Source organism: Neovison vison, chromosome 3, assembly GCF_020171115.1.
Source record: "Neovison vison isolate M4711 chromosome 3, ASM_NN_V1, whole genome shotgun sequence".
Lineage (NCBI taxonomy): Eukaryota > Metazoa > Chordata > Mammalia > Carnivora > Mustelidae > Neogale > Neogale vison.
Genome location: NC_058093.1, coordinates 105,985,613 through 106,006,958, shown reverse-complemented (window position 1 = coordinate 106,006,958; position 21,346 = coordinate 105,985,613). Strand labels below are relative to the sequence as shown.

At 41.6% G+C, this 21,346-nt stretch overlaps 1 protein-coding gene across 3 annotated transcripts; it reads right to left on the bottom strand.

Annotated features, from left to right (window-relative positions):
- Positions 1-12,887: 12,887 nt before the first annotated feature.
- On the bottom strand, positions 12,888-21,346 carry TSN (translin). Of its 3 annotated transcripts, none has more exons than XM_044242671.1 (6): positions 21,155-21,341; positions 19,867-19,960; positions 18,841-18,937; positions 16,747-16,862; positions 15,974-16,053; positions 12,888-15,061 (listed from the first exon to the last, which is right to left on the bottom strand). In XM_044242671.1, exons 1-6 carry the CDS (start codon positions 21,218-21,220, stop codon positions 14,828-14,830), a joined length of 687 nt encoding a protein of 228 aa, XP_044098606.1. In that variant the 5' UTR covers positions 21,221-21,341; the 3' UTR covers positions 12,888-14,827. The 3 variants fall into 3 exon arrangements, with proteins under 3 accessions (XP_044098606.1, XP_044098607.1, XP_044098608.1); XM_044242672.1 differs by lacking the exon at positions 21,155-21,341 and adding an exon at positions 20,063-21,133; XM_044242673.1 differs by lacking the exon at positions 15,974-16,053 and having other exon boundaries at positions 14,988-15,061; positions 21,155-21,346.

Sequence of the window (21,346 nt, the reverse complement as noted above, 5' to 3'; positions counted from 1 at the left end):
GACCCCTTGCTGAGTGGGGAGCCTGACATGGGGCTTAATCGCAGGACCACAAGATCATGACCCAAAGCGGAGGTGGATGCTTAGCTGATTGAGCCACCCAGGAACCCCAAGGAGAATGGATTTTATTTTATTTTTTTTTAAGATTTTATTTATTTATTTGACAGACAGAGATCACAAGCAGGCAGACAGGCAGGCAGAGAGAGGGAGAGGAGGAAGCAGGCTCCCTGCAGAGCAGAGAGCCCGATGCGGGACTCGATCCCAGGACCCTGAGATCATGACCTGAGCCGAAGGCAGCGGCTTAACCCACTGAGCCACCCAGGCGCCCAGGAGAATGGATTTTAAATTCAATTTATTCATGCTGTGAACAACGACAGAGCAAAAAAGAGAGAGAAGACTGAGAGGGGATTGCTGCCCCACACAAAGTCATGGCTGAATCCTGAAGACATGATGGAAAGAAGCCAGACATATAAGAATATACATTGTTTGAGCCGATGTATACAAAGTTTAACAGAAAAAAATCTGTGGTGATGGAACTCAGAACGCCCATTGCCTTTAGGGAAAGGGTGTGGAGGGGGACGGGACACGAGAGGTTCCTGGAAAGCTGGAAGCATTCTCTGATATTTCTTAATATCAGCGTCATCAGTGTTGAAATTCATCTGTAACACTCTACTGTGTTAAATTTAATATCTATGTCAAGTCTAATCTAATCTCTGTCAAATACATGTGTATTAAATCTTTTTAAAAAATTAATCATCTAACTAAGAGACCGTGTGTGAATCTGGGAACGCATGCAGGGTAAGCTCCAGAGTGAGCCCCTGGCAGATCGAGGCTACAGAAAGAAGACAAGGGGCTATGGTGAGGAAGCCAGCTCCAGAGCAGAGAATGAGACAGGAGGCATTAGAAGCCTCAGGAAGGTGGTGGGAAGACCCTGAGAGTCAGGGGACAGGGTCGCTACTGAGTCTCTCGCCCCAGCTCTAAGTCCTGACTTCTTTCAGCAAAACCTCAGCATTCCAACCATAAACCCTGTCATTACTTGAGGTGACCTGTGTGGAACCAAACCTTGTGATTTGCTCTCTAGTCAGTTGTTTCCAAATGTAAAACCCAAAAATGGAGAATCTGGGCAAGCAGCTGATAGGAGTAGAAACTGGTATATTTTCTAGAAGACAGTTTTTGTAATATAAAGCAAAAGACTTAAAAATGAATACACCCTAAGAATCTTAGGTCAATATTTAGATATTCCAGAGATTTGTTTAAAAAAGCAAAAAACAGGGGCACCTGGCTGGCTAAGTTGTAAGAGCCTGCAATTCTTGATCTTGGGGCTATAAGTCTGAGCCCCACTTACGTAGAGATTATGTAAATTTTTTTAAAAAGCAAGAAAGGAAAATAACCAATATGTCTAACAATAGCGTTAAACTATTCATCCATCCTATGATTTCTTTTTAATTTTTTTAAGATTTTATTTTTAAATAATCTGTACACCCAACATCGGGCTTGAACTCACAACTCAAGATCAAGATCTGTGTGTTCCACACATAGACCAGTGGAACAGAGTAGATAGCCCAGATATGGACCCTCAACTGTATGGTCAAATAATCTTCAGCAAAACAGGAAAAAACATATGGTGGAAAAAAGACAGTCTCTTCAATAAATGGTGCTGGGGAAATTGGACAGCTATATGTAGAAGAATGAAACTCGACCATTCTCTTACACCATACACAAAGATAAACTCGAAACGTGAGGAATGAAAGACCTCAACGTGAGGCAAAAATCCATCAGAATCGTAGAGGAGAACATAGGCAGTAACATCTTCGATATTGGCCACAGCAACTTCTTTCAAGATATGTCTCCAAAGGCAAAGAAAACAAAAGCGAAAATGAATTTTTGGGACTTCATCAAGATCAAAAGCTTCTGCTCAGCAAAGGAAACACTCAACAAAACAAAGAGGCAACCCACAGAATGGGAGAAGATATTTGCAAATGACAGTACAGACAAAAGCCTGATATCAAGGATCTATAAAGAATCAAACTCAACTCACACAAAACAGATAATCATGTCAAAAAATGGGCATACAATATGAACAGACACTTCTCCAATGAAGACATACAAATGGCTAACAGATGGGCGCCTGGGTGGCTCAGTGGGTTAAGCCGCTGCCTTCGGCTCAGGTCATGATCTCAGGGTCCTGGGATCGAGTCCTGCATCGGGCTCTCTGCTCAGCAGGGAGCCTGCTTCCTCCTCTCTCTCTCTCTCTCTGCCTGCCTCTCTGCCTACTTGTGATCTCTCTCTGTCAAATAAATAAATAAAATCTTTAAAAAAAAAAAATGGCTAACAGACACATGAAAAAATGTTCATCATCACTAGCCATCAGGGAGATTCAAATCAAAACCACATTGAGATACCACCTTACACCAGTTAGAATGGCCAAAATCAACCAGACAGTAAACAACATGTGTTGGAGAGGATGTGGAGAAAGGGGAACCCTCTTCCACTGTTGGTGGGATGCAAGTTGGTGCAGCCATTTTGGAGAACAGTGTGGAGATTCCTTAAGAAATTAAAAATAGAGCTTCCCTATGACCCTGCAGTTGCACTCCTGGGGATTTACCCCAAAGATACAGATGTAGTGAAAAAAAGTTCCATCTGTACCCCAATGTTATAGCAGCAATGGCCACAGTCACCAAACTGTGGAAAGAACCAAGATGCCCTTCAACAGACGAATGGATAAGGAAGATGTGGTCCATATACGCTACGGAGTATTATGCCTCCATCAGAAAGGCTGAATACCCAACTTTTGTATCAACATGGACGGGACTGGAAGAGATTATGCTGAGTGACATAAGTCAAGCAGAGAGAGTCAATTATCATATGGTTTCACTTCTTTGTGGAGCATAAGGAATAACATGTGGGACATGGGGAGATAGAGAGAAGAGAGTTGGGGGAAATTGGAGGGGGAGGAGAACCATGAGAGACTATGGACACTGAAAAACAACCTGAGGATTTTGAAGGGGTGGAGAGTGGGAGGTTGGGTAAGCCTGGTGGTGGGTATTATGGAGGGCATGTATTGCATGGAACACTGGGTGTGGTACATTAACAATGAATTCTGACACACTGAAAAGAAATTTTAAAAATTTAATTTAATTTAATTTGAAAAAGAGCTGCATGTTCCACCTACTCAGCCACCCAGGAGCCTCTTTTTTTGTTTTTTTTAATATATTATAGGATATCATTAAACCATTCTTTATAACAGAAAAAAAAAAAAAACTGGGGCGCCTGGGTGGCTCAGTGTGTTAAGCCTCTGCCTTCAGCTTAGGTCATGATCTCAGGGTCCTGGGATCGACCCCTGCATCAGGCTCTCTGCTCGGCAGGGAGCCTGCTTCCTCCTCTCTCTCTGCCTGCCTCTCTGCCTACTTGTGATCTCTCTCTGTGAAATAAATAAATAAAATCTCTAAAAAAAAAAAAAGAAAAGAAAAGAAAAAAAATTAAGACATCTTAATGTCTATGAAAGGGATAATGATTAAATTGCATAGCCACACTCTGAATAATTATGCAATTAAAAAACAAAGAAGAAGAAGAAGAAGAAGAGGAAGGATGCCTGGGTGGCTCAGTCAGTTAAGTGGCCAAGTCAGATTTCGGCTCAGGTCATGATCTCAGGGTCCTGGGATCGAGCCCACATCAGGCTTCCTGTTCAGCGGGGAATCTGCTTGAGGATCCTCCCTCTCTCTCCCTCTGCCACTCTGCCACAGAGCACACTCACGTGCTCTACTCTAAAATAAATAGACCTTTCTAAAAAAGGAAAAAAAATGAGAAAATCCGTATGTCCTGACATGTTGACTGAAAAAGTGTTGATACAAAAAGCAAATTGCAAATAAAACAAATGCTATGAATAGATGTTGTTGATAAATTAACAAATATGATGCTTATATATTTACATTTGCATTTAAAATGTTATTAAGGTTTAATTATTTTTTAATTTTCCTACCCATGAATTTTTTGAGTTTTTATAATGAGTGTACTATTGATGTAATTTTTTGAACTAAAGAAAATTTTTAAATAATAATGTTGATACAAAGAAAATATTCTGGCATGCCTGGGTGGCTCAGTTGGTTGGGTATCTGCTTTTGGCTCAGGTCATGATCCCAGCGTCTTGGGATTGAGCCCCACATTGGGCTCCCTGCTGGGTGGGAAGCCTGTTCTCCCTCTCCCACTCCCCCTGCTTGTGTTCGCTCTCGAAGAAAATATACTGAAACCAAGATTCACGCTATATTTCTAAATTGAAAAGAAGCAATTTACAGAAGAGAATGTAGAATATGAGACTGTTTTCTGTAAACTTTCAAACCACACAAATATTAAAAGTGGATATTTTAGATATTGGTATTAAGGAAAAGATAAAATGGTAACAAGTTAAAGTGGTAAAAGTAGGCAAAATTTTTTAAATATTTATTTATTTATTTGAGCGAGAGAGGGAGAGTGAGCATGAGATAGAGAGAGTGGGCACCAGCAGGAGGAGAGGCAGAGGGAGAGGGAGAAGCAGATTCCTTGCTGAGCAGGGAGCCCGATGCAGGGATCCCAGGACCCTGAGATCATGACCTGAGCTGAAGGCAGATGTTAAGCCAACTGAGCCACGCAGGCACCCCTAAGCAAAAATTTCAAACAAAAAATCAGACAACATGGGGAGACAGCCATTTTCACAGTCACTGGGACAGCATACACTGGGACATATCTGGAAAACAATGTGAAATTATCTTTTTATCAGTCTTAAAACTACTTATAATTTTTGGGAGCCTGGGTGGCTCAGTGGGTTATGCCTCTGCCTTCAGCTCAGGTCATGATCTCAGGGTTCTGGGATCGAGTCCCGCATCAGGCTCTTTGCTTGGCCGGGAGCCTGCTTCCTCCTCCCTCTCTCTCTGCCTGGCTCTCTGCCTACTTGTGATCTCTCTGTCAAATAAATAAATAAAATCTTAAAAAAAAAAAACTACTTATAATTTTTGTCCAAAAATATGATCTAGAACTCTATTAAGAAATAATCCCAGAGATGCAGTCAAAGATTGTACACCAAGATATTCCTAACAGTATAATTTGTAACAACAGAAAACTGGAAACTGTGTGGAGTTCCAATATAACTGTTTTCAAAGATGCAGAACAAAATCAGAAAACCATAAACTAAAATTATAACAATTCTTTCTTCATTGGTTGAAATAGATTTTTATTTTATTTATTACTGTCCCATATTTTTTAAACTTACTAGTGCCCCTTTACTGTTTTTTACCGTTGGGAAGAGAAAGGATTTTTCTAAAAACAATAATAAGCCAATAATCATTGTTTTTTCTATGATTTCTCTCATATGAGGGACCTAGAGCAGTCAGATCCATAGAGACATAAGTAGAATGGTTTGTGCCAGAAGTGGGGGGAGGGAGAATAGGGGAGTTAATGGATACAGAGTTTCAGCTGGGGAAGACGGCAAAATTCTGGAAATGTATGATGGCTACGGATAACAATATAAATGCATTTAATCTCACAGACCTGTACGCTTAAAAATGGTTAAAATGGTAAATTTTGTTATATACCTTTTAACCACAATTTTTTAAAAAGTACAGTCCGTAAGTTTTTGAGTAGTTTCTATGGACTGTTCCATTTATAATTCTTCCAAGTAAAGGTTTCTAACTAACGGTAAGGAGTGACAGATCATTAGGAATCCTCAGGAGTGATTAGATAGAGGACAAACCCAGGAAGAAAGCCACCTCAGTGTGCCAAAGGATAGCAATAATCTGCATTACAGAATTTATGTGGATCTTTCCTATCAGTTCCCCAACTGGTGGGAACAAAGACAGCTCCAAGCTGTCCAGTATATGTAAAAAGTCCGACATGTATACATATATAAGTAAATATATATAAATACACAAAAGCAGAGAGCTGAACATTGATCCTCACCCCAATTCTTGTCTCCAAAACTCTCCCCGGTATGTACAGTACGTCTTTCCCAAAGTCTCCAGTGTGGGGCCATGGTTGACCCCGACGTAGACACTGAAAAGGCCACCTCCCCTGATTTGAACCTGCCACCACTGTTCCTGAGGGTACTGGATCCTTCAGGCCTTCCTAGGGTCTCCTCTGCAGCCTTTCCTACCCATATCCCTCCGGAGACAACAGCCCACTATAACTGCAGCATGAAATGTGAGGCTCAGAGAAGAGAGGCGAGATACCAGACTGCTGTATACTCTGTGGTCTGTGCGTACAGAGAGGCTAACAGAAAGGTGTTGGACATCTGAGGGGTTAGCATTCTGTTTTATCTATTCTCCAAAGGTTAAGAAAAGTCCACAAACGTAACACTTAATCCCTTTGTTGAGATACAATTTGAATTATGTCCTTCATCTTTTCCCTTCAACCTCATAATACCTGTTGAGCTTTTTTTTTTTTTTTTCACATGCCAGACACTAGCGAAAGAGCCTGGGATTCGATGATAAGCTAGACAGCAAGCCTGCCGCTAAAGAACTCAGACCTAGCGGAAAGTGTGGACGAGCGGACAGGCGAGTATGATGCAACCATAACCCAGTGCACTGCGGGCTATGAGGCAGTGAAGCACCAGGCCCCACGGCGCTAGGGAAGTGAGCATCACTTCACCCTCTGAGCCCCACATCTCTATATGGCCTTCCTGTGTTGCACTTCCCAATATGCAAGAATTTTTATTACACATCTTAGCATTTTCATTTATTCTTTACTGCATTTCAAGAGTAAGAATTTCTTGCTTTGGTTCACTAGTTTCTCAACCTTGGCACTACTGACATTTAGGACTTGATCATTCTTTGCTATGGGCTGTCCTGTGTGTGACGGGATAGGTAGCAGCATCTCTGGTTTCTACCCACTAGATGCCAGCAGTCCTTTCCCCAAGTTGTGTGGGTTTAAAAATAAATAAATAAATAATGTGTCCAGACATTGCAGAAGTCCCCTAGGGGACAAAACTGCCCCCAGCTGAAAATCACTGCTCTTCTGTTCCTCACAAAGGCTGAGGAAACCTAAACGCCTCTGAATGTTGCCCCTTTGAGTTGTCCAGGTATGCTCCTCTCCTGAGCGGTAGAGCCTGTGAATTCCAACCCGCTGTGGCTGTGCTCCCGGAAGCACAGTGAGCAGTATTCCGGTATGTGCAGGGAGGAGTGGGCAAGCAGACGGGCAACACCACTGTCAAAAGCCTGGGATGCCTGCCTAAGCAACGTGCCCTCCATCCACCAGGCAGCCATCATTAGAGCTGGCGAGTGATCTTACTTGAAGAATCAGACTTCACAATATGGTGGCAGCAGGGCATGGGGAAGACAGGAGACTAATGGGTTCTTGGAAAGGCCTGGCAACCAGTGATGGTATTCTGATCTAGGAACGTGGTGTAAACAGTAGAAAAAGGCACAAGCAGCACAGAAGAAGTCAACTCTACTCAGGAGCAGGTGGAGAGACAAGGGAGAAGACCCAAGGCTGGCTCCCACGGCCAGGGCCTCAGTGGCCCCAAGGCGGAACGTACATATGAGAAGGGCTTGGGGTCGGTCCAGCTTGAGCGGGGCGGGAGCCACAGACGGGCTGGAGGACAGCAAGCAGCCCTCCTGTGCTCCAAACCGCAGTTTCTTCCTCTGTAAGTGGAGACAAATGGCCAACACCCACACTGCTGGGCAGATGAAATGAAATATTTCATGTGAGCCCTGCGCACAGCACCCAGCATTGGTGCTCCCCCCACAGGGCCACTGACTGAAACCACAAGGAGCAATTTGTGAAGATAAATGGCAAGATGAGCATTCTGGCTTTTTATTAAGATATAATTTGCATACTACAAACCTCATCCATTTAACGAGTACAGTTCACTGCTGTTTAGTATATTCATGAGGTCATACAACCATCACCTCCAACTGCTTCCAGAATGTATTCACCCCCCCAGAGAGGAACACCATACCCATTAGCAGTCACTTCCCGCTCTCCCCTCCCCATCCCACAGCAACCGCCAATCTACTTTCTGTCACCACAGACATCCCTAGTCTGGACTTTCACTTAAGTGGAATCACAGAGCATGTGGTCTTTTGTGAATGGCTTCTTTCACTTTATATGTTTTTGCGGTTTATCCCTATGTCACATATCATATTGCCAGATAGCATTCCACTGGGGGGAAATGGCTCATTTTGTCATCCATTCACTAGTTGATGGACAGTTGAATGGTCTCCACTCGTAGGCCATTACGAACAATGCTGCCATGAGTATTAGTGTGCAGGTCTTTGTATAGACTTGTATGCAGAGTTTTCACCTCTCAAGTACGTATCTAGTCATGAAGATGCCCGGTCATAGGTACCTCTGGGTTTAATTTTTTGAGGAACTGCCAGACTGTTTTCCAAAGCAGCACCAAGTGGTGATTGGAATTCAAGGCTAGAGCACAAGCACATCAGCTTGAGTGGCTGGCAGCCCCGAGAAGACAGGCTAAGGAAGAAAAGGAAACCCCTGGGAACACCTCCTCCTCCATTTATCCGAGCCCCCTAAGTTGTCAAATACAATGTGTCAGGACAGCTCCGAAAGTCAGAGGTAAAAACACTCTGACAAGGCAGGTGACAAAAATTCTTTTCTAATCCCTTAGGAAATTATAAGATCCAATTATAAAATTACAAAATCCAATTATAGTATGTTTGTTTTGATGCCAGCAATGGAAAAGGCACTGCTAAAGGACAGAAACAGCTGGACCGTGGAACCTGAGTCTCCACGGAGCCTGGGGAGAAGATATCCATCTGAGCCTCTGTGAAAGGAGCTCAAGACAATGAACAGACATTCACACAGCGGTTAGCTAAGTGACAGTACTTCTGAAAGTTAATGCAGAATCCGCAAATACCTCAAAAAAAAGTTCTGAAAGTCAGTAGTATATTCAGGATAAACTACAATGTAGAAAATACATAGGCACCTTCAAGAGTTTTTTGTCATTTCCCAATTTACTACAATGTTTATTTCTTTCGTAATCACAAAAGTAACGCAAGTCCACAAAGACAAAACTGTACAATATGGGTCATAAAGCAACGGTATGCATGTTTACATATTCCCCACCACCATCATACCTTTGACTGAACACTAGGCATCACCTATTCCTTCCTTCCTTCCAATCGTATAAAATACACGAGGATCAAAGTCAAAAGTTCTTCTGCAGTCAGCTCCAATTTCCTTTTGTTCTCCTCACTGAGGGTATTTTGGAAGTATTCCTATTTCCAGGCTGTTTTCAGTTTAAGGAAAGGCTGAGCTGTTTGATGACACAAGGCCAACACAGTCCAACAACCCAGGTGCCCATTGGGCCAGTTTTGTTAGATAACATGAAGTCATAGGTGTCTGGGTGGTTCAGTCAATATAGGGACTTATGATTTTGGCTCATGATCTCAGGGTTGTGAGATCAAACCCCACATAGCACTTCACACTGGGCACGGGGCCTGCTTAAGATTCTGTCTCCCTCACCCTCTGCCCCTACCCACCCACCCCCAAAACACAAAAACAGAAAAACAAGATGAAGTTCTGCCCCTGACCTGTGACAGGTGGAATGGTAGGTGAAGAATGGAAAGGCTCACTAAGCTACCAAACCCGATTGGACTCATGTTGTTCCCTACTAATGCCCACCCCCCAGACTAGCCCCCGAAAGACTGACAGCCAAGTTTTGCTAGCCACAACTACAGAAGAGAACCTAGAGCCATCCTTCTGCTCCTTTGTTCTCCCTCTAGGGGATTTAAAAGTTAACTCCTGGGTGCAAAGAAAATAAGCCTTAAAGTTTACTGATGTTGGTCTTTTTTAACACCAATTATGGGTCCTTGTCTTAGTTGCATCAGTTCTGGGTCTAATGAACTAGAGTCTTATCAAAGTAGAAGGGCCAATCCACGGACTCTGCTCCCCAAACAACCCCTTACTGATTAAAATGATATCGCAGTCCTCCCCCAGAAAACAAAAACAAACACCCTGCCCTTGTATCTCCCAACGGAGAAAAATGCTCTGGCTTCTCTTCAGTTGCCAGGGTGAGCAAAAAGTTCATCCGTGGAAAGCTGGACAACAAGGACATGGCAAAGGAAGTTGAAGTCCCCTCCTGACTTCTGAACTGGTCTCACTGGCCGGTCCAGCTGGTGGATCCAGACAGCAAGGCCAGCATTCTGTCACTGAAACACACAGCTGAAGTGGATGAATGCAGAACTCCAGCCAGAGCAGATGGCTGTGGGTAAATGTTAATTAATATTAAATGACACCAGATGATCACAAGTAACTGATTTAAGAAACAGGGTAAATAAGAGGAAAAAAACAAAATCACAAAGTAACAAGCCCAACTTCCTTCTCTGGGGGTTCCACATATTTTCATAGGTTTATTTTCCTTTAGTCAAAAGCCTTTAAGTTTTTATGGTGAGTAAAGGATTTCTGTGGCAATGGGAGAGAGCCGTGTACATATATCACTTTTCTGTTGGTCCTGGCTCCTGCTCAGGACAGACCTGACCGAGAGAGAATGACAAGAGTCTCTGACTCACTCCTCTTCTATCTTCTCCTTGTTGTCTTCAACTGCCTCCAGGGACTCCCTGACCTGATTATCGTCCAGACCTCTCCCTGCCCCCAGAGACTCCTCTGCAACCAGAGCCAGAGATCCACTCCACCCAGTCTCAAGGACTCCCTCAGCTCCACTTACGGCCCTACATTCTACCCCAAAAAGTACAGCCATCAGTGCAACATCTCCCCATCACAGTGAACGCAACACTTGCCAAACTGACCTTCTCATCTTCCCACAGAAACTAGCTCCCACTTTCCTACCCGTATTTTTTCGGCTCGGGTATCTGATTCTCCTCAAATATTCTTCCCTTGTCTTGTCCATTCACGCTGCTCTAACAAAACCACCACTGACTGGGTGGCTTCAACAACAGTTCCGTGATCAAGTCAATCAAGGGGTCAGCTGATTCAGTGACTGGTGAGGGCCCACTTCTTTTTTTTCCTATTTATTATTATTATAAGCAGGGGGAGTGGGAGAGGGAGAAGCAGGCTTCCTGCCAAGCAGGGAACCTGATACAGGGTTCAATCCTACCACCTCAGGATTATGACTGGAGCTGAAGGCAGACCCTTAAGGAATGAGCCACCCAGAAACCCCAGAGGGCCCACTTCTTGGCTCACAGACCACTTCTCTGGGTTCTGTCCTCCTATGATGGAAGCAGGAAGAATCTCTGAGTCCCTTTCATTCGGGCACTAATCCCATTCATGAGGACTCCACCCTCATGATCTAATTGCCTTCCCCAGGCCCCACAACCAGTACCATCCAATTAGGGATTAAGCTTCATTGTATGGATGTGAAGGGACTCACACATTCAGTCCACAGCAACCCCCTGCTCCTCCTCCCCTGACCCCAAGTTGACTCCCTCCTTTTCAGTGCACTGCCCCTGCATCTGATCAGGCCCACCGCCAGCCACCCAAGCTGACCTTTACAACCTCAGAGACAGCAAGCACCTCCTCACAGGTCTCCCTGCCTTTGGTCTTTTCTATTAGTCAACAGGACAGCCAGGATTCAAAACTGCGGGTGTCCGACTCCAAAGCTGCTCCCTCCCCACTTCAAAAAAAAAAAAAGGAAGAAACCATACAGCCCCCCAGTGTCTATCATTCAAAATCCAAATTCCTTAACCTCTCAATTCAGGCTTTTCTAAACCTAACAGTTCAACATTACCAGACTGTCTTCTGCAATCAAGTGTGTGACATCCCCGTCCCTATTCAATTAACACAGGCATACCTCGCTTAACTGCGCAGATACTGCATTCTTTACAGACTGAAGGTCTGTGACAACCCTGTGTCGAGCCATTCTGTTGACCCATTCTGTCTACCCTATTTTCCCAATAGCATTTGCTCACTTCCTCTCTGTCACATTTCAGTAATTCTCACAATATACCAAACTTTTTCATATTTGTTACAGTCATCTGTGATCAAGGATGACAATTCACCAATAGCTCAGATGACAGCATTTTTAGCAAGAGAGTATTTTTTACAATTAAGGTATGTATTTTTTTAGACATTATACTACTGCAGACATTATACTATTAACAGACTACAGTACAGCATAAACATAACTTCTATAGGCACCCGGAAAAAATTCGCTTGACTTGCTTTATTGCAATATCCACTTTATTGCAGTGGTCTGGAACTGAATCCACAGTATTTCCAAGGTATGCCTCTACCATTTCTGCTCTGGTTTCAATTCTGTGCCCCTAAGAAATGATTTCTTCGTAGTTTCATGCTTATCTAAATCCTACCTCTTTCATGAACTGGCTCAAATTATATCTTAATTCCTACATCAACTGTTCACAAATTATTTAGCAATGACATTGTATATAACACCTTGTCTAGTACTTGTCTTACTCACAGTAAGGAGCCCCTGGATTGCTGAAGAGAAAACAGGTTGAGGGTCTCTTCAAAGGCTAAACATAGAATCATCATTTTTACCATAGACTCTTACGTATCTATACAAAAGAAATGGAAAAGTCCACCCATGCACAAGACTTGCACAGGATGCTCAAAGCAACATGATGAAACTTAAACCTTCCTCATCGGATGACTGGCTAAATGCGGAATACCCATACAAAGAACTACCACTCAGGAAGAAGGAACAAACTACCAATACATGCTGTGACATGGGTAGACTTAAAAACACTGTGCTAAGTGTCCAGACACAAAAGACCACATATTATATGATTTCATGATAGGACATATCCTCAGGTTTGGAGTCAGGCATGCGATGACACCCCACCTGGCGAGTGCAGTTCAGTCCAGACCAAGAACCAAGAAAGCCGTGATCTTGGAGTACACGATACAAACTATGCCCGCGGCATCCAGCAGGTCCACCTCATCTCTTCAGCTGTGTATTTAAGTAAAGGACTCGAAACACTGCCAAAGAAGCTTTCGTTCTTTATTAAATTCTCTTAAGCGTTACCAATATTATTATTCAAGTTTAAGACAGGGCAAATCTTATGAAGTATTTATGGGTTCTCTTCTTATAAATAAATTTATAAAGAAAACATCCACTAATTCATCTCTACTCTCTCTAAGCTGCTCAGTTCTCTAAAACTGAAAAGAACAATTCTGGTGTACTAAAAAAACCAGAGCTGAGGCTTTTCAATACGTTCAATTACAATACTTTTAATTTAACTCTGAGTGGTTGGTGTCTTTTGATAATTTTAACTACTACACAGCAGTATGTGCTTATCACCCCTGGTCTTCTTCAGCCTCAAAACACCTTTAGAATTTATTCTCCCCATAGAAGAAAACTATTACCAAACTTACTGCAAATGTTTGATCATGTAGATAAGCCTTTTATGCTCAACCCAGGCAGTGCTACTACTGCACATTTTAGATGACCGCCCTAGGCACTTCAAACATCTGAACACCTTTCTTCTTTCTACAAACTCTCTACAGAAAGAGCAGTCAAGAAAATTGTTCTAAAACCCAAAAATGCAAAGCAATTTATGCTCCGTTTCTACTTCTTTCCTCAGGATGGAAAATTTGGTCAGTTCTTAACTTGGCCTGACCATGCCTCTGAGAGGGAATGCCAAATATTCTACTGCACAAACAGAAAGCTTAACCTGGTATCGGGCTTGAGAGGATACTTCAAAATACTTCCTTTTTTTCTGGAAACACTAGCACCTTCCTTTGAGTGAACTCCAAAAAACTATGGGTTAAGTCACCATTTTAAACCATTTCAATTCAACAGCAAAAATTACATGGCAAGCATTCTTAGCACTACCTGAAAACAAGGAGGGGGAGGTAGGTGCCAACAAGGTTCATGTGACTTGCCCAAAACTTTAAATCTAAAACCTGACCGTTGGGATAGCTGCCAACAACTTGAAATTGCTTACTCTAAAAAACATTAACAAATCAGCAGATCTTCTTTTTTAATCCAAGTTTTCTCTTTTTTCCAGACAAAGCACAGCAGTTTTGCTCTGAAAATACCAGTCGGGGTATTGCTAATTTACTTGACTGGGTGGCTTTATAGTCTCAGACCAGACAGTCTAGCTGGCTGCTAGGAAAAAGGTTTCATAGCTTAAAAATATATTTATATGAAGTGTTAGTTCAAGATGTGTGTGAAAACGATTTTTAAGTTGCTGCAAGAGCAGAATGTTAAGGCAACATCAGAAAACAGAGGTGTTGTAAAACACTAAGCCCTACTCTACACCTGGTAAACAGAGCTAAATGAGAAGATGTTACTCAATCCCCTAATACAAAAACATCCCAAAATAATCTGTTGAACTTGACTTTGCAATTTCATCTTTTACATTTTGATGGCAGTGAGAGAGACCCTGGGGCTGTAACTCCCTTGCAAAAAAAATTCAACATCTGATTTACTTATGAGGCTTAAAATAAGGGAAATATAAAATAAGTTGTCCTTTGCTTGGCAACCATCCTTTTAAATTACCTATGTTTATACTGTATCCAGGCTACACCTGGGAGTGGATGGCTAATTTGGATATAGAAAACACCAAGGATCACTTCTGGAAGGAACACAAGACAATAAACTCCTCAATCAGTACATCAACAGCATCAGGGTAAGCAAGAAAAGGACTTTACCAAGAGACTGACATTTACACTTTTTGACAGAACTGAAATACACAGAATTACAGAGCATATTCACTGAAACAACAAAGAAAATCTGTCCTTGTAAAGGCTATCTTTTTTACCCCCAAAAATGTGTTTCAATTTTGATACTTACACCACACACTGGTTAAGAAAATAAAGCGCGGTGTTTAGCAAGGGGCAATCCTAACTACCTTGAGAGGCACTGGGCTCACCCTCACTGGCAACCACTGAAGTCAGCAGGGCCAGGCACAAGGAGGGCCTCCTATTTCTCTGCACAAGCCGCTGCTGTCTCCTTATTGAAGCCCCGGATGGAGAGATCATAGACCACCTCCTCTACTTTCTTCACATCGTACTTCAAGCCGTCATAGCGCTTCCTCAGGGAGTCGTTTTTCAGGTTGAGAAGGCGGAAGCCAGAATCCAGCTCATTGATGAAGGTGGAGATGTGGAGGGGCCGGGAGTAGTCTCCCGCAGTCACACTGTTGACAGACAGCCTGGACTACAGGAGGGAAGGCAAACGGGGATACATTACAACAGGCCTCTTTTAGCACATCTCCCTCCCAATCACAACTAAAAGACCCTCAAGGATACACAACTTTTCCACAAGGTCTTTTGTAATTACATTTTGACAGTTGTTTAATATTACAGTTACTTCACGACTTAAGAAATCATTCCCCTTCTGTTGGAGTTTCTCTGGTCAAGTTTTCATCATTATGAACAAAGGCTATGGCGGACACCTTTTGTTCTTTAGAATTATTTTCATAGGACAATTTCTCCAGTGACATAAAGGGAATATGGGCAAAAAATATATACTTATACAGTTAAAACTGAAAGAAAGAGGTATTACCATCTTCTAAGAATTCACACATTGGTTAAGTATGTACAGCTAGCACACTGTTTGAACTGGCCTTTCTCTGATGACTAGCAAAACATAATACACACAGTGCACAATGACGAACCGGTGGTCAAGAGAAGGCTTAGAAAAGACTCCCTGAATTTTTGTGCCCATTTTAAAAACTGACAGTGAAGTGGGAAGAATCAAAAAAGCAAATGGCAGAGGCGCCTGGGTGGTTCAGTGGGTTAAAGCCTCTGCCTTCGGCTCGGGTTATGATCCCAGAGTCCTGGGATCGAGCCCCGCCATTGGGCTCTCTGCTTGGCAGGGAACCTGCTTCCTCCTCTCTCTCTGCCTGCCTCTCTGCCTACTTGTGATCTCTGTCAAATAAATAAATAAAATCTTTAAAAAAAAAAAAAGCAAATGGCAGGGGCACCTGGCTGGCTCAGTTGGTGGAGCATGTGACTCTTGGTCTTGGGATAGTGAGTTCAAGCCCCATGGCAAGCATGGAGCCCACTTAAAAATAAAATAAAATATTAAAAAAAGAAAAAGAAAATGGCAAATCACTAAGCTACTTACCAATTCACTGGCAAGAATTAGAACTCCTGAGAGATAATCTTCTACATCCAGATGAAATCCTTTCTCCCGATCTGGCTCAACTAAAAAATACACCAAAGTAAAAATAAGGTCATGATGTGAACAAAACCTGAACCTAAAAATATAAATTACTATATATACAAATATATACGCACACATATAATCTGTATCAACAGAAAGATAAGAAAAATAATCCTTTACAATTGGGTTCATACTGTTGGCAACTAGACCTCATTGTGGACTTTTGAGCTCTTTAGCCTGCAATTTTTCCTTTCATTCTTCTCTCAAAAAGTAACACCACCAAGAATGTTACCGAGTCGTATCAGAGAGTACCTTTGTTTTTGGACAATGCATGCCGCAACATTTAAAGCATAAGCTGTGATACTACAAGTGGCTTTCACATGATCCACACACGCACACAAATACAAATGCACACAGAGCAAGAGGACTGAAAGACATGGCAAAATAACAGCAAGCAGGAAATCTAAGTGCAGTGCATACAGGTATTCACTATGCTGTTCTTTCAACTTTCTGTGGGCCTGGATTTTTTAAAAACTAAATTTTACAAACTAAACGAAACAGTTGAGTGCAAAAAGCAAGCCACCACACGTTTTTACTTTTTGTGTTTCCAAATCATGAGTTTTCCATTTAGTTCCCACTTAACAAATAGAAAGTACAAGCAAGAGCTACCCCCCCACACCAAAATTAAGCTACCATGCCTGATCCTGCAGACCAACACTAATGAAGATACTTACTACCAAGAATTTCTGTAACTGCTTCTCGAGTCACTAGTGTTTCTGATTCCAAGTACACAACAAATGCCGCCAGGAAGACCAAACGCTGCAACACAAACCTCCAGTGCTCATGAAATCTGCATGGATATAAGCTCATTAGGTTGAGGGATTAGGGACCTTAACAAAGATAAATTTAGTACAATCACAGTCAAACATTTTAGAAATAGAATATTTTTTCAAGTCAAATCTATGTGAAGCCCCAATGTATAAAATGTGTGAGAACAATATGACACTTGAATATATCAGATGAAGTCAGTAGAAGTTTTACAAGTTCAAATTTGCAACAATTTTTTTTAAGATTTTATTTATTTCTGTGACAGAGATCACAAGTAGGCAGAGAGGCAGGCAGGGGGGGGGGGAAGCAGGCTCCCTACGGAGCAGAGAGCCTGATGCAGGGCTTGAACCCAGGACCCTGAGACCATGACCTGAGCCAAAGGCAGAGGCTTTAACCCACTGAGCCACCCAGGTGCCCCATAACAATTATTATTTATAAAATTTACAATAATTAACATCAAAAGTTTAATAAATGGGAAACATGATCCAACTTCAATGAAAATAATATTTATAATTTAAGATTAGGTATGATAAGAACAACTGTATTTTAGAAGTTTAATCAGTAAGAACAAGGATACTGCTCTGAGAAAAATTAAAATTGGAAACAGATAGATGAGAACTGCAACTGTATGTACATCAACTTCAACACCTAACTTATTCTCACACTTTGATTTGTGTGTAGCGTATCAAGAAAATCCTGGCTCACACATGTAAGAAATAACTATCACTGCAATCACTAAACCAACAGACTTAAACTTTCAGGATATCGCAGTTAAACCGAGCTAGAAACCCAAAAAAAGCATACATAATTTTACAACCCCAGATATGAACTTCAGATATTAACACTATGCCTCCTAAATTTCAAAGATGGCAAATTCAAAAAAATTTTCAATACAATTCAAGTCAAACAAAATCTTCTACGGGCCAAATCACCCAGAGGTCAGCCTCTGTGTGACCTCCAAACTGTATTATCTCTCAAGATCCCGTCAATTCTATTGTTCAACGTCTCTATACATCCGTTATTACCTTACAGCGGGGGTCGCCAAACTTTTTCTGTGAAAGGTCAGACGGTAATATTTTAGGCTTTGTGAACCATATCCAGTCTCCATCACACATTCTTATTTGGGTGTTTTTAGTTTGGGTTTTTGTTGTTGTTGTTGTTGTTGTTTTTAACAACCCTCTAAAATATAAGCAGTTCTTAGCCCCGAGAGGCAGCGGGCCACAGGTAGCTTGTCAACCCGTCTTAAATTATCTTGTGAAGTTGTATTATCTACTTCCCATATACATGTTGCTTTTGCCCACATATGTCTTAACAAAACATCTTTTTCACTAGGGAACATGTTTTCCACTAGGAAAACAAGTAAAGACTCTAAGTTCTTATTCATCATATTTCATCAATACCCAGATGCAGCTTTTTCCAGTTTAACATCTGTGAAATTAGGATGCATTTTACAATCTGTAAATTTCACAATTATGATTGGCAACAAATTTTCTTCCCTAGTGATACATAAAATAATGGTGACTCTTAAAATTAATGGTGTTACAGATTCAACACAGCATAAAATATTAACTAAATATGCTACTCAGCAGTAAAACTCAAACTCTGAGGTAATACTCAGTTCATGTATATACTGCCATCTAATCCCACAACTTTAATAGCATAAACGTGATTCACCCAATTTCACACGTAACTTACATATACTAAAAAAAACTTGTAATTGATCTTCATACAATCAATATTTTCTTCATTTTCATTCCCTTTTCATTGCAAAAATTATACATGTTCCTTAGGAAAATTCTCAAAGGGAGGAAAAAAATAAAGTCACCAAATCTGTCACCATTAAAATACCACCACTATTAATAGTTTGACCCTTTTTCATTGCTTCTTTTACATAGAGAAGTCTTCACCTAGTTCTAAGCAAATCACTCAGTACATACAATTTTTCTCCTGCCTTTACTTTTACTTAACATTACAAAATAATTCTATTTTTTCTTACAAACCTGTAATACTGTTCAGCAGGGAACTTGGTCTTCAAAGATGTTAGATGTGTTTTTACTGTACCAAAATGTTCTCGAGCTTTCAAACACCTCTTTGGAACTGATCACAAAAAGATAATCAAGCATAACAATAATGAAAGGTTTACCAAATTTCAAATATAGTTCTTCCTTAATAATCTACACAATCTATTTGGAAATAAATCAACTTAAAAAAAATTTATCTCATGACCCAATGCAGGGTATGCATCTCTACTTTTCAACCTGGCTCTCAAAAATCTCACCTTTCATTTTCTGATTGATTTACCAACACTGAAAAATAGACAGAAATTTGCTGAAAGGGAATACCTTAGTAGACAAATCAGTAAGCTGTCCTAAATAATGTCATCCTCAAAGGCCAAGTAGCAGCTACTATTCCTAGTCAATCCTTAAAGGACTCCTACAATTGGACGGCTTATAGCTCCTGTATTTGGTCAAAAAGAAGCTTTATCTCCATCTCACTGACCAACTCCATACCACTGAGAAAAATGACTTGCCTCTGACACTCATACATTATAATATAATATCATTCTCTGACTGAAAATATATTCTAGCTCTTTCAATTATGCTGGCTACATCTTACAATAAAGGTTCCATGTTTAAACTTATCCGATCTCCATTTAAGGGGCTGACTGTAAATACATTAGGAACATTTTACACTGGCCATTTCTTAACTAAAATGCCTATTAAACCATATTCAACGAATGAAAAACTGGGTTTAAAAGAGAGCTACAAAACTACTACAATTACCACACTGTAATTACATTATCACATCATAACACACAGAATTCTGTAAACACATAAAATGCTAAACTCACCTACTTATCCAATTTTTACTCGCCATAGAACATGAGGGGCATTGTTCTTAATAAAATGACAGACTGGGAATGTTTTCTAAACAGAAATTAACTCTTTAAATTAATTCTTCAAATAACTCTTTGAATAACGGACAAATTCAATTTTTAAAAACCCTTCAAAATCAAAAGAACTTACTGTCCTGAAAACCAGCACCCTGATGGACCCCCTGCAGTAGAGTTAAGATCTCTCGAGCTGTTTGTTCTAAACTCTGTACAACTTTTCGGATTTCCTAGAGAAAGCAAAAATCAAAGTAACAGACAAACTCAACATAGTTATTATCAGAACCCCAAACCAAATATACTAGAGAGTATAGACTGAATAACTATGACACCTTCAAACACATTCAAAACTCCCGACAATCTTTACAAGGACTGAAGCTCTGCAGAAAACATCCAGGTTTGAATCCTGACTTTGCCACTTCCTTCCTCTTTGAGAGTTTCAGGAGGTTACTAAAAAGCCTGTGATTTCTCATGGAGCCTTCAAAGGATAATCGCGACCTAACAGAAACAACCCACTGGAACACTATAAATGTTAAAAGAGATAAAGTATCTGAATGCAATTTGTAAAAAGAAGAATGCAATGCAATACAAAGAGTGTGTGTTTTTCAATCACTTTACAAATATTCACTGAGCATACTTATGTGCAAAGCATTGTGTAAATACTGGGTACCCAACTGGGCAGTCCTTTCCATCCCGCAGTTTAGAGCCTAAAGGGGAAAGACAGGCGTTTAAAAAATACGGATCGCCGATTTTTTTTTTTAATGTAAATGCGCTACTAAAAAACACGGCAAGAAAAGAAACTTTCAGACTCTGCGATCAAGGATATAAATACGTGATAACCCAGGACGAGAAAGAAAAGATACGAATGCCAGGGAAAGCAGAGAGTACATGCAGAAGTCCTGAGGCAAGAAACTATCGGCGGAACTAGAGGAATTTAAGGGAAGTAAACTGAACATAACACACACGGAAGATGGCGTAAAATGAGATAGGGTGAGGGGAGGAGACACACCTGTGGGCCACAGTAGGGTCTGGATTATTATTCTATGCGGAATAAGAAACTAGAGGAGAGTTCTAAAGAGAACAGGCCCCACGTGCTTTTAAGCCAGCAACAATACCCACGCGAGACGCGTGTTGTCTTGAGTCCCGGGGGCTAACTGAGCCTTGGACAGAAATAAGCGCCGAAAAGGAGGAAGACTGACACTCAAACGAGGTTGGCGATGCTGAGCCGAGACTCGAACACAGAGAATCAGGACCAGGCAGGAGAATCGCGGGAAGGGGAGGAACATTCCCTAAGCTGAAGCAAGTGGGGAAGCAACCCACCCCCGGAGGCTTCCCCACCGCTCGAGACAGAGCGAGAGTAAGGCCGAGCTACACGGCCCAGCAAGCAAAGAAAGGGAAAGGGGAGGGGAAGAGAGGGGGCTCGCCTCTCGGATGTCCTGCTCGGCAGCCAAAAAGCCCTGCAGCTCCACGAAGATCTCGCTCACAGACATGGCGCCAGCTGCACAACAGGAAGCCAGTGCGGCGAGTGTGGCCGCAGAAAAGCGTTTCAGAGACCACCAGCGCAGTCAGTCGCAACGCCCGCCGCCGCCGCCGCGTCCACTGGGCCCTACGCTACG